This window comes from Haliaeetus leucocephalus, unplaced genomic scaffold (genome assembly GCF_000737465.1).
Source record: "Haliaeetus leucocephalus isolate CR32 unplaced genomic scaffold, Haliaeetus_leucocephalus-4.0 Scaffold712, whole genome shotgun sequence".
Lineage (NCBI taxonomy): Eukaryota > Metazoa > Chordata > Aves > Accipitriformes > Accipitridae > Haliaeetus > Haliaeetus leucocephalus.
The window spans coordinates 2,526,569-2,538,602 of record NW_010973148.1 but is presented as its reverse complement, the minus strand read 5'-3'; the positions used below and the strand labels follow the sequence as shown (position 1 = coordinate 2,538,602).

Here is a 12,034-nt window from a genome sequence, read left to right as displayed (position 1 = left end):
TTATGCCTCACCCAGGCAATTCCTCCTGATCCAGAAGCCACAGGCTAACCAGCTGCCATCATCACTGCTGTTGGAGGGACTAGCTACAAGGAAAGGAGGAAGCTACTTTTAAAGGAGATTTGGTGAGGAACTGTGGGCAAAATTATTGTCGAATTCTTTTGGAAGCAGTAGTCTACAAAAATTTATTATAGGGGCATCTTATGCATTGCCAGTAAGGATATCAAAATGAAGGGAGACCTCAATCCAGGAATCACTTAGAAATTCAGAACAAAAAACCAAAGCAAAGCTTCTAAGTATACATTCATAAACAACAAAACATAAGTTATATCATTACTTGTATAGCTCTAATCTTGGCCCGCTTCAGTGCATTTGAACTATTCATTCAGTTGTCAGCAGATGCAAGTTAAAACATGCTCTTCAGATCTTTCTGTCTTGATCCCTCCCTGAGACTGTCCAGCCTAAAGCCACCTTTACCAAATACGGTGCCATTCACTGGAACAATTCTCAAATAAAGTCTCCATTAAAACAACCAACCAACCCATCAATCAACACCCTCAAAGAAAACACTCGTGATCTAAAAACACTTTGGAGGAAGGAACTTTGGTTCTTTCCTTTAGAGGTCGGCAAGTTTATTATCACCTTCCTTATCACACCAACAGAATGGGAACATCCCACAGCACGGCTGCAGCCACGGCTTCCACACCACGTTGTACACGGAGAGCTGCTCTGGGACTGGAGTCAGTGTCCTGCGATGCTCTTCTATGGCTCTTCCCATCTTCCTTATTACAGTGTCAAAGAGGGGCTCGGTGTCAGGCGACAGAGGTTTGGCTTCAGAAGGGTCTCGCGAGAGGTCAAAGAGCAATGGAGGGTCGTGATGGGTCACGCCTTCCCCAAAACATGGGCAAAATCCTCTATCATAACAAGCCCCAGCTCCGAGAGGACGGAAGATGGGGGTCATGTAATGAGCTTTCCAGATGGCTCCACCTGGCAGGAAAGAAAGAAGGCTTGCAATGACACTGGTGGTTACCACAAGGCATTAGAAGAGTGAATGTTCTTCTAGAGTTCATTTCTGGTTGCACTTCAGCTCTACACTTACTAGTTCATATAGTATTGTAATTTCATTTAAAATTAAAAGTGTCACAGATTTAAACCAATAATGTAAAATGATTTCCGACATTTTGAAATTTCTCCAAAATTTTCAGCAAGTATCATTTATCGCTCACTTTGGGTTTTATGAAGACATGAAAAACAAATTTGGGGTTTCCATGGCTTGCTTCCGTGGTAAGGTAGCAGAAGGACAGACAAAGGGCTGAGGCAAGGACTTCTCCATGAGACAAGGAGGGCATGGGCTCCCCAGGCCTTGCATTCAGACAGAGAGGTGGGTGAGACCCATCCTGAGCTCCAGTAGGCTGCCTGGCATGCCACGTGCCTTGAAGCCCTGAACAAATTCTTTGTGCCGTACAATATAGGCAATGCTAGTTAGTTGTTTACCACCTTACACTTGGAACTACTCGGAAAGCTGCAATCCCAGAAAAAATGTGTTAGACAAATATGCCCTCCCATAGATTGAGCCTAATTCTTGGGAAAGAAGTTCTGTACTCACTGTCCTTCTGGTGCCACCGCACGGCGTGTAAGTGAATGCCACAGTAATGAAACAGGAACTCGTGCTCTGAGTGCTCAACTGTTCCTCGCAGTAAAGGCATCAGATCCCGGCCATCAATTACCCTAGCAGAAAAAACAGAGACCATCAGACTGGGGTAAGCTGTACAGGACTGCGTTCCTTCTGCACACCTCTTGCTGGAGCTGGCAACTCTGAACGAGGAAGGCACTTGTAGAAGATTGCAGGTAAATGGTGAATCTCAAATGTAGAGAAGAGGTGACTGAGCTGTGGTAACGTTTATGTGTCTAGAAAAGGAGCAGGAGTGAAAAAGAAAATGTCAGACTCTGCAAATGTGTTTCCAAACTAGATTTTCCATTGTTTTGGGAGAGAAGGAGGAATAAAGACACTTGTGTTTGTACCTGTCCTGGGGTAGTACCCCTCCAGCCAGATGAACTACTGTAGGATAAATGTCCATAAGGCTTGTAGGTTCATCAATAACTGTGCCTGCAGATAACACTCCTGGCCATCTAAATATCCCTGGGACACGGATTCCTCCTTCCCAGCCTCCCATAGCTTTTCCACCTTTCATTAAAAAAAAAAAAAAAAAAAAATAATTTTAAAAAAGTTTCATTTAAAATAAAGAGAAATTTTAGACAAATGTTATTGTGTTATCATGAGATAATGTTACCTTTATGAGCCTTCCTTACTCTTTTGTTTTTACTGCTAAGCTCCTTGTCCTCAGCATCAGTAAAAGCGTGTTCACTATATCAGACCCCTTGAGTGACCTTACACACTTACTTCCTTCTATTGTCTTACAAACACATTGTCCCATCAGAACTCAGCGTCAATAAAATTTTCAGGTATAAAGTGGTTTCCCAGCTTAGTTCTCCTCTCTCTTTTACAAACCTGTAACATACCTGTTATAGGTAAGGCAAGGGTTCAGATGCAAGATGCAACTAATATTTAATGAGAAGTTACACATGCTTAATCAAAATTACCTGTGATCAGTTGCCTCATGAGGAAATGCCAATTTGAGAATTCATGCTTATAAAGAACACCTACACATGCTAGAATTGTCTAAATTGTTTAATGCCTGATTAGAATGAGACAAATTTTCTTCTCAATGATAAATCACTGTTACTGCTTGAGTGTACAATCTTACCTAAGCTTTAGCGGTATCCTGAGTACTTTACTAGTTGTTGCTGGGTTGTCACCTTCCCTGCTAGCTCTTACCTCTGTATATTCCGTTCCAACCACCCAGCTGCCTTTTGCCTTCTTGTCTTTCCAGCCATCCACCATGATCAGAGGCAAAGTAAACTAGTGTAGTATTTTTCAAGCCTTCCTTGTCAATAACATCTAGAACCTGGCCTGTAAACACAGGAATATGTGTGTATTAAAAAGTAAAAATATCACTTACACTACATAAATTTTAGCCTCTGACTTGTAAACTTTCATTCACGTAATTTTTTATCTATGTAGTGCTGCTCATTGTTTAAAAGAAGAGTTTTTTAGCATCAAGATTTGTAGTTGTGATTTCACTGCCTGTAAAAGCACAGATTTGTGATGTGCTGTAACTGCTTTATTATTAGTATTATAACAAAGGAGTGCAAGAACCGCAGTCACAGACCAGAAGCCTGTATTTTAAAGTGCGGAAGTGCTGTGTGCTGTAAAAATACAGAAAGAAAGCATGATCCAAAGCCCCTAAAAAGTTAGATTCTGCATCAGTGATGGCCATCGTGAGAAATGAGGGAAAAATGTCATGTACTCTTATCTTATATTTTCTAGACCACAGTTAGTATTTGCATTAAATTACTGGCTGGATATAATATGCATTAATAACGTAGTTCTTTTTTATTTAGAAGTCATTCTTGAGCTGTTTCTGATACTTAATTATATTTGTGGTGTGTAAGTGTTTGACAGGTAGGTTTGAAAACCAGTTCTTTCTGTATGTGTACCTGATTCTTATCCCTTTTGCAAATGTGGCTACATGACCATAAGGGGTTCAAATTACCTGATATTCAATAATCACAGAAAACTAAATAATTCTCACTTATTTAGTAAGAAGAGCAAGAGAGGTCCTTGACAGAAGCCAAGAGGACATGGTTAAAACCGGTAAACACTAGATAAACAACACCGAGTGAACAGAGACTCCTTTGGTCCAAGACTAGAGAAAATAAAAAGGCAACACTGTAAGACAACAGTGCTCATACAAGATTGACAGATTTTCATTAAAAGCTTAGGACTTTTTTCTTCTTGCTTTTAATACTTTTATTCTTTTAATAACAACTGAATTTTTATTATATATTCAGACCTAGGTATTAGGTAGTTGGAGACACTGTAATTTGCTATGGTGACTTACCCACCATCCAGTCCATCTCCTCTACATTGTCTCCATATAAACCATGACGGCTCTTCCCAAGAAACTTCTCTGTGGTGAGAAGAGGGGTGTGGGAATGCAAAAAAGAAAGAAAGAGGAGGAATGGCTTGTGCTTATTTCTAAAAAACAGAAATCAACACTGTTGTTAGGGAGGCAGGTTCTCAATACATACAGAGGTCAGTCATAATGGAAAATGGTATGATTTGTATATACACATATTTCAACAATCACTTCAGAAACATCTTACTTTGTAAGGTATTAAAACCCAGTGATTAGGATCTGTCTGACAAAATAATGTTTGGTGTCTATAAAATGACCCTCGTTATTTCCTGAATCATACATAGAAGAGTTCCAGGTTGAAGCTCCACTTTGTGCTGTTGCAAACCACCACAGTGCTACTGAAACGAAGGCAGTAGGTTCATCTCCTGCCAGCTGTTGCCCATGTGTCAGTCCATAGATAAGGCTCTCCTCACAGCTGTACTTCTCCTTCCCCAGCCCCCACACATATTTCTGCCATCAGCTGCTATCCCTTAAAGCTACAATGTTGATCTCATTGATTGAAATATGTATTTCCTCAAAATAGCTTAGAAATATTCAATTCAACGCATGGAAATTTGGAAACATTATCAGCTTTAGTGAAGTTGGGAATAACAGACATCCCTAAGCAGCAGCTAATTTTTGGTGTAATAATATGATAACATTATTAATGTTATTAATAATTAATAGACATAATAGTACTTATAATCATATAGAATACTATAAAAAATAATAAAACCTTCACATGGGAAAGTGCTGTTTTAAAGTTGCAAGACATGCAGGAACCAGAAAAATTGTGATCAAAGGAAACACACTTTACCTTTCAACAAATGAAATGGACTCTCTCAAGATAAGGGATGTAGTCCTGTCTGTCACCATTGGCTGCTCAGTAACTTCATGGTTTCTCATCATAATGCAGTTCCAGTATCGTACAAACCCGTAACTTGAGAACCAGGATATGAAGAACAGGAGGCTAAACCCAGCAAGGCAGATCAGCATTTTCCAGCGGACTGAAATCAAGCCGGTCAATCTTCCCAGGGCAGCAGTGAGCGTAACGAGGCCAACCATCTGAGTGGAAAGCCAGAGTTTCCTTCTAAAGGCTCTGTCCATCTCTGGTGTTTCATTTGGTTGGCAGTCACTTATTAGTGTAAAAGGCATCCCATAAAAATAGTCAAACCCATGGTTTAAAGGGTGATGACAATGGTCATTGCGGGATTCACAGTTAACACCTTGATGCCACTTCCCTGAAAATACAGATTATTCGAATGTAAAGAGATAATATTTAAAAATGGACTTTTCCTCATACAAAACATTTCTCAAAAAATGGTTGGTTTTTTTTCCTACTTGTGATAACTTCTTCATCCTACACATATATACCAAGTATGTACTAATATAATGGGATATATCTTATGATTGATGAAAGCAAACCTCCTCAAATTATAAATTTCCAACAGAGTTATTGGTACTCTGTATACATATTCACGTCCTGTAGCTTTGTTCAAATGTAAAAAACTGGACTATAAAGGGAACTAGAAATGAAGAAGAATTCAAATTTTCAGAACCAAGCAAAAATGTATGGCCTTCCTGCAGCCCTGTCAAGTATGAAATAGGAGGAAAAAGTCCTTTTGTAAGCTCAGGGCAAAATACCGTTGTTCTGTTGTCCTGTTGTCTCTTTACCTTCAAGGTGCTATGCAGACTTGTTTCTGGAAAGTTTTGAACAGCTTGATGTCAGGACTATGGCAACGCTCAGCGACGCGTTGGTGCCAGCTAGATAAGGGAAGCTATGGATAGTGTAGTCAAGTAACTCGCAGCCCAACAGTGGGTTTGGCAGACAAACCACCAGATCCAGAAGAACTTGAGCTCAGGAGATCAGGATTTCTCATGAAGCTGTACATATGTAAATAACTTTGCTGATAATAGTATCTCTGTGTACTGGATGAGAATAAAATGCCTTGTTTTATAAGTATTTTTGCCATTTATTTGTATTTCATCAAATTTAATAAGTCAAACCCTTCTTCTTTTAAATTCTGAAGTCTTCAGTATCAAAAGGAACATCTCCTGACCTTTTGCAATACAATTTGTTCTTCATTATGAACATATGTCCTCTATTATGATGAATGGCACATCAAACTATGCATTTGGTTCCCCTCCAGACTATTCAAACAGACTGGTTAGGCACTTACACAGAGACATAAAAAGTTGGCTGATTTGGCTTAAACACTGAGGCTTGTGAGAATCTGAATCAAGCAACCAAAATCTACCTCTCATCAGAGAGATGCAGTTTAATTGCATTTTATGATCTCTGATGTAATGCAGGCCTTGGATACCAGATCTATAGATCAAAATGAACTTTTAGAATTTTACTTGAAAACTAATTTGCAACTAATTCTTATTGTGGAGTAAGGAACTGTGTACTTACAGAAGGGTATTACCCTAAACAAGTGGTTCACTATGTTACCAATACATATACTGGCAGCCAACGCTGAGCAGGTTTCCATAGAGTTGCTGTGCATTACAATAGGAGCAGAAAAAACTGCTTCAGAGGAAAAAAAAATGCCGCTTTTTGAACATAACTATAAAGAAAGTGTGAAAGTTCTGTTCTAGGTGGATGAATTGCTTTCAGCTAAAATCTCTACTCAGTTTACCTCTTGACATATTTAGAGACAGCTATAGAATGAAATGGGTTTGTAATCAATACATTGATGCATTGGTCATAAATACAGGTGCAGCAAAAGTATCTTTGGACTTCAGATACACTGCAACACCTAAATCTCCAGCTGAGGTCGATAAAGGCTTCTGACATGCTACAAAAGACTCAAATCTCCAGAAGACAAACTAAGTGTATAATTAAGATAAATTAATCTTTGAGGGCATATGTTAGACAACATTGTTTTTCTGACTACAAAGAATCTGCAAAGGGCTTCCCAATGAAAAGTCTCATTATCACATCAAGCTGCAGGTTATTAATAGGATTCAACTTTGCAATTAAACGGGTTGTGCTCAGAGCAAAACAATCACAAACCATTCAGGTGAGACTATTTAGTGCTCAATCAGCTGTGGTGATGTGGGTAGATGTTGTACAACATTTCTTGCTTCATGACTTGAATATAAAGTTGTTCTTACAGGTTTTTTTTGTGTCACTTATCACCAGTGCTTTCCGTGATTCCCTACAGTGTAATTAATCAGAATCTGTCAATCTGGTTAAACTAAGTGATGCTCTTGGTGTCTATAGTGTGATTTTAGCTGAGATGCCCGCAGGGAAAATGCCAGCCCATTTTCCTAGCTGCTTCTAGGAGGTATGCAGCACAACCTCCCTTTGGCAAAATGGAGACAAATCTGATTGTTTTGTTAGTGATTACATACTGAAACCAAGCCGAAGCACGTGGCTAATAGATACGGGCTTTTTTATGAGCTGATTAAAATAACTAAAATAATATTGCTACAGAACTAACAGGAAAAGAAGGTTCAGTAATATAGAACTTAAAATGCTTGGAGGCCTTCATTTAGTATTGCCCTTTAAGGTTTAGATTTATTCTGCTGGATAAATACAGATCCATTTCTGCAGACACTTTTCTTAGTAAACTCAGTTTATTTGTGCAGCCGGTATTTTTACGTGTCAAACATAGATTTTGGATATTGGCATTTAGATGCTTAGGTGAGGTAGGTCAAATTGCTGAAAAATCAGCTCAGGAATGTTTGTGTTTTATCAGTCTGTGGAACTATGTGACATATCTAAGATAAATAATTATTTGAAACTGGATCATGACCAAAAGTTACAACTGTATTAAAAAAAAAAAAGTCCTATAAAATATAAAGTAAAATGGAATTTATATTAATGCTGAAGGAGGCAATGTTTTATGGGCTGTACTGAAATCTTGGTGAACTATAGTGGCACGCTATAATTAAAGAAAAAATAATTGCTTTGTTTCTGTTTTTGAAAGGCCAAATCCTGTGATATTATGAACTGGCTCTATTGTTTTAATTAGCATCTGTTCCATTTTGTTGTGAATCTGCTCTGAACTGTGTATAGCATCATCATGCATGTTTAAACGACACTCATGTTTTTGTATTTTATGAAATACTATTGGAATAATTATCATATACCTGGTAGAATAGTATTCAAGAAATAGTAACATATTTTCCATTATGTATTTTAACAACCACAGCTGTGCTTGAAAGCAGGTCAACAGTATTGTTCTCTTTATCAGTTGTCTGTTCTTATAAGAGAGATTCTTTTTGGTCAGGATTTCTTCTTACAAGATATTCTTAAATCAGGAAATAAAAATATTACACCTGAGGTATAAGCAGTTGCTAACTAAAACAAATGGTTTGAGTGAGCTGTGCAGGTGAAACACGTTCTAGGCCATCTTCAGGAGTGTCCCCATACCTATCAGTCCCGTGCTGTAGCCTTGCTGCTGCAGTATTTTGGCAAAAGTGGTTTCATTCGGAGGAAGCCCTCCTGAGCCGCCGTTCCAAAAAATAACACGATAATTGTTTATAGCATCCATCCCTAAAAAATACAGTAATAAACAATCTTAGTAAGTATAACTGGTAGAGTGCTTTTATCAGCCATACTTTCTTGTTTCTTGGTTTCACAGGTATGATAGTGTTAAATGTTTATCCTAGTGCTGTTTGTTTGGGGAAATGAATCTAGGACTTTGGACAAGATTAAGAAAGAATGAAGTCTCTCCATTATATAATAGATTTTCTTCTTTGTATCTCATACTGAGACATTTTATTTTATTTCATTTGGAACAGCACAGTTGTATAGGAGCTTTTATATACCACAGTGACATCCAGGTGGTATGAAGAGTACTCTGTGTGATGGTGAGGGCAGGGAGACCTCAGCCCTCTGTCAGCCTCAAACTCCAGCTTGCATTAGGCTGCCTGGGAACTCAAGATTTCCCTGCACAGTGGTATGGCTGGTATCCGACTCCTGAAACCCACAGAGCAGCTATCTAGCACTGCAATCTTCTCCTCACCTGCAGGTTTACACCCTGTAATTTAGCATTATATACTGGCATAACCCCATCATACAACGTTATGTGAAGTACAATCTGTCATGGGAGCGCTGAATGTCTCTGGCCCTGTTGTTAGAGTGGGAGAGAGTCTGTACAAGCTCATGTGTGTTTTCAAGCTATCCATCTCAGTGGGAGCTGTCATGATAAAAGTAGGACAACATGTCAGCTTCACAAATGCCTCGGGAATGAAGGCACTGAAGATCATTTGCAATAGAACAAGCATTAGAGAGTTGCTGTTAGAAACATGTGGAGCTATTTGTTTTTCATACCTCTTCATCTCAGGGGTGCAGTTTGACAGGATAGTATTTTTTCTTCAAAAACAGAACTGGGAAAAATAATATAGCTGTCAAACTGTTATTTCATAGGATGGATGAATCGTGACACATAGGTAACAAAGCTTTCCTGTAAGCGACTCGTTCTGCACCTCGACTGGAGGGAATGGACACACATCTGCATAGATCTACTCTGCTCTCTGCAGCGCTAAGCTGTTTCTGGTATCTGATGAGGAGTCACCCATGGTAGAAATTAATGTAACTAGTGCTTTAGAAATGTCTTATTACTATTCATGTTCTGTGTAATGACTTTTTTGAATGTAACAATTTGTACTAACTCCATTCTGGCTGCAGTCTGAGCAATAGAGCATGAAAAGGTAACTGAAGTTGTGAGCTGGGGGGGAGCGTGCTGCTCTGCAGAGCTGGTTCTTCTCTGCTCTGCTTCCCCCCCAGCTCACTTCATTGTACCCCATAAATAGATGCCACCTCAAAGGTACTAGGCCTAGCTGCTATGTGTTTGTGTGCCTCAGTGAGGGATGACGTGTCAGTGGCACCCCGTCTATTTGCACACCCTCATTTCTTTTGTGCCCATTGTATGACACTGTTCCCTTCAGCAATAAAGCAATGTCTAAAGGCTGCTTGGTTTTGCAAGGCAAACCTGATCGGATGGGGTATCTGCCAGTGAGGAAAGCTGCTCTGCTGGGGGTGCAAAGTGGAGCCGCAGCGATGTGTTGGGTCAGTTTTACTCCTTCCTTTGCCAGCTGATCAATGTTTGGGGTCCTAAAAATGCAACCAAAACTGTCAGATATTATTCAGAGAGTCTTCAAGGGAATGGGGATGAGGAATAATATACTTATCTTTATTTGGGGAAGTTTCTTCTATTTGAAGATGGCCAGGAAATTTTTTTTTTTTTTATTTTAATTTTCTCAAGTGAGGGGGGAAATTTTTTTTTTTTCTTCATTAACAATAGCTGTCTGGATAAATTTCAAGCCAATCATTCCTTCTTGTTTCCCAAGTCCTATGAAGGGCCTTGCAGAAATGTACCCCACCGCTCTTGAAGAGAAAACTCATGCCTCAGGGATGATGCTATGCTGAAGTGGAGGCCCGGCCATGCAGAGCCCCATCAGCTACCTATGGTCATCAGCTACTTGTCAGAAACTTGCTGGCTGGTGCCAATCAGGGTGAGATTCTGAGAACTTTGCTGGATGAGAGGAGTGATCGTACCAAATGTAGTTTTGTTCAGAGAAGTGACAAGCTGGTAGGAAGCCAGCTTGGTAGGAATATTGTGGCATGATTTTCAAAAAGAAGGCAAATTCTATGTCCTTGGGTCTGAAAAGAGAAGCATTTCCTAGTAACATAGCTTGTTGCACTGGTTTATACTGTATTTTGATGTGAGACAGGGAAAGAATGGCAAAATAGAGTTAAATGAGGTAATGAGGCCTGATACATTGAAAGATGGGACAACGTTTCTATCTTCGGGTATGTGCAAGAGCTTAGCTCTTTGTCATTGTCGGGCAATTAAGGAATACACAAGAACAGTTGCAATACTCCCACGGTAAAGCAGCTCTGGCTAGCAGAGCTGGCCCTGGGAATGCCCTCTAGGCTGTGAGATAATCCTATTTCTCTATGAAATGAACTTGAAGACAGCTCAAACAGCTGATGATGGGCAGACGATTGCAGTCTTACATTAAATAACGCACCAGCTCTGTTCACTGTTAAGCTCAGTTTCCTTACCTGATAGTATCATTCCCATAGCAACCTACATCCCCTATGCCGAGATCATCAGCCATCAACAGGACAATGTTTGGCTGTGTGATGATGGAAAGCTGTGTAAGTGGTGGCTGCAGAAGCAGACTGAAAATCAGGGCTGTGACCAGGGATGTCCTGAAACACAGAAGAAGGAAAGAAGCCAGTGACCTGGCCATTCATTACTCCCACCGCACGCGGCTGAAGATGCTCCCGCATGAGCTTGGCTGCAGACCAGACCACTCTCTGCCCAGACATAGAGCGTGTGTTAAATTTTGATCATTGACCCAAACAGATGTTAGGAAAAGGAAAATGCCAGGACCACAACTTTAAAAATCTCCTTTTCTCATTGTTTCCAAACTTCCTATGAGCAGTCTCACTTGGGAATTTACATGTGGCAGATGACATACAAGTGATTTTGCTTTTAGGGGCTTGGGATATTTTTTAGAAGTTGGTCTGGGAAACTGAGAATGGGATCAGCTTCCTCTGACATCCTTCTTGCCCAGGCTGGGACTTTTGTGTTATGAAAAAGTTAAGAACAAGAAAAACAAACGAACAAAAAAAATCACATTGTGAGTATACTTTACAGATCAACAATGCTGCTCTTTTATAATACAGTATTACGTCATTATTAAACTTCTTTCACTTAGATCTAAGTATGAAATAACAATAATTAATGAACTTTTTTCTCACCAATAAGGTGTTAGTTGCCAAATCATTTCTGCATTTCGAATGTTCAGATCCTGCAAAACCGAGAGAGAGAGCCTTGTCATGTTTGCATCTTCCTACTAGTCACTGCAATAAAAATAGATTAAAAACTTAATCAAAGCCTATCAAAATTATCTGTTTTATTTACTTCAGTGCACCTCAGATCAGACCCTAAATGAAGAAGAGTACAGGCATTAATGTTATTTTTATGGCTAGCACTTCACTAATTAGAGGAATTTTTGTGTAGAGAAGTTTATCTTAAAATAGCGAAATA

The 12,034-nt window shown here is 39.4% G+C and overlaps 1 protein-coding gene across 1 annotated transcript; it reads right to left on the bottom strand.

Moving 5' to 3' along the window:
* Positions 1-567: 567 nt before the first annotated feature.
* On the bottom strand, positions 568-11,789 carry LOC104839861 (arylsulfatase D-like). The gene is made up of 10 exons (XM_010580431.1): positions 11,746-11,789; positions 11,041-11,190; positions 9,965-10,086; positions 8,401-8,523; positions 4,834-5,257; positions 3,960-4,096; positions 2,834-2,968; positions 2,020-2,182; positions 1,604-1,725; positions 568-984 (listed from the first exon to the last, which is right to left on the bottom strand). Exons 1-10 carry the CDS (start codon positions 11,769-11,771, stop codon positions 614-616), a joined length of 1,773 nt encoding a protein of 590 aa, XP_010578733.1. The 5' UTR covers positions 11,772-11,789; the 3' UTR covers positions 568-613.
* Between the last annotated feature and the right edge of the window lie 245 nt (positions 11,790-12,034).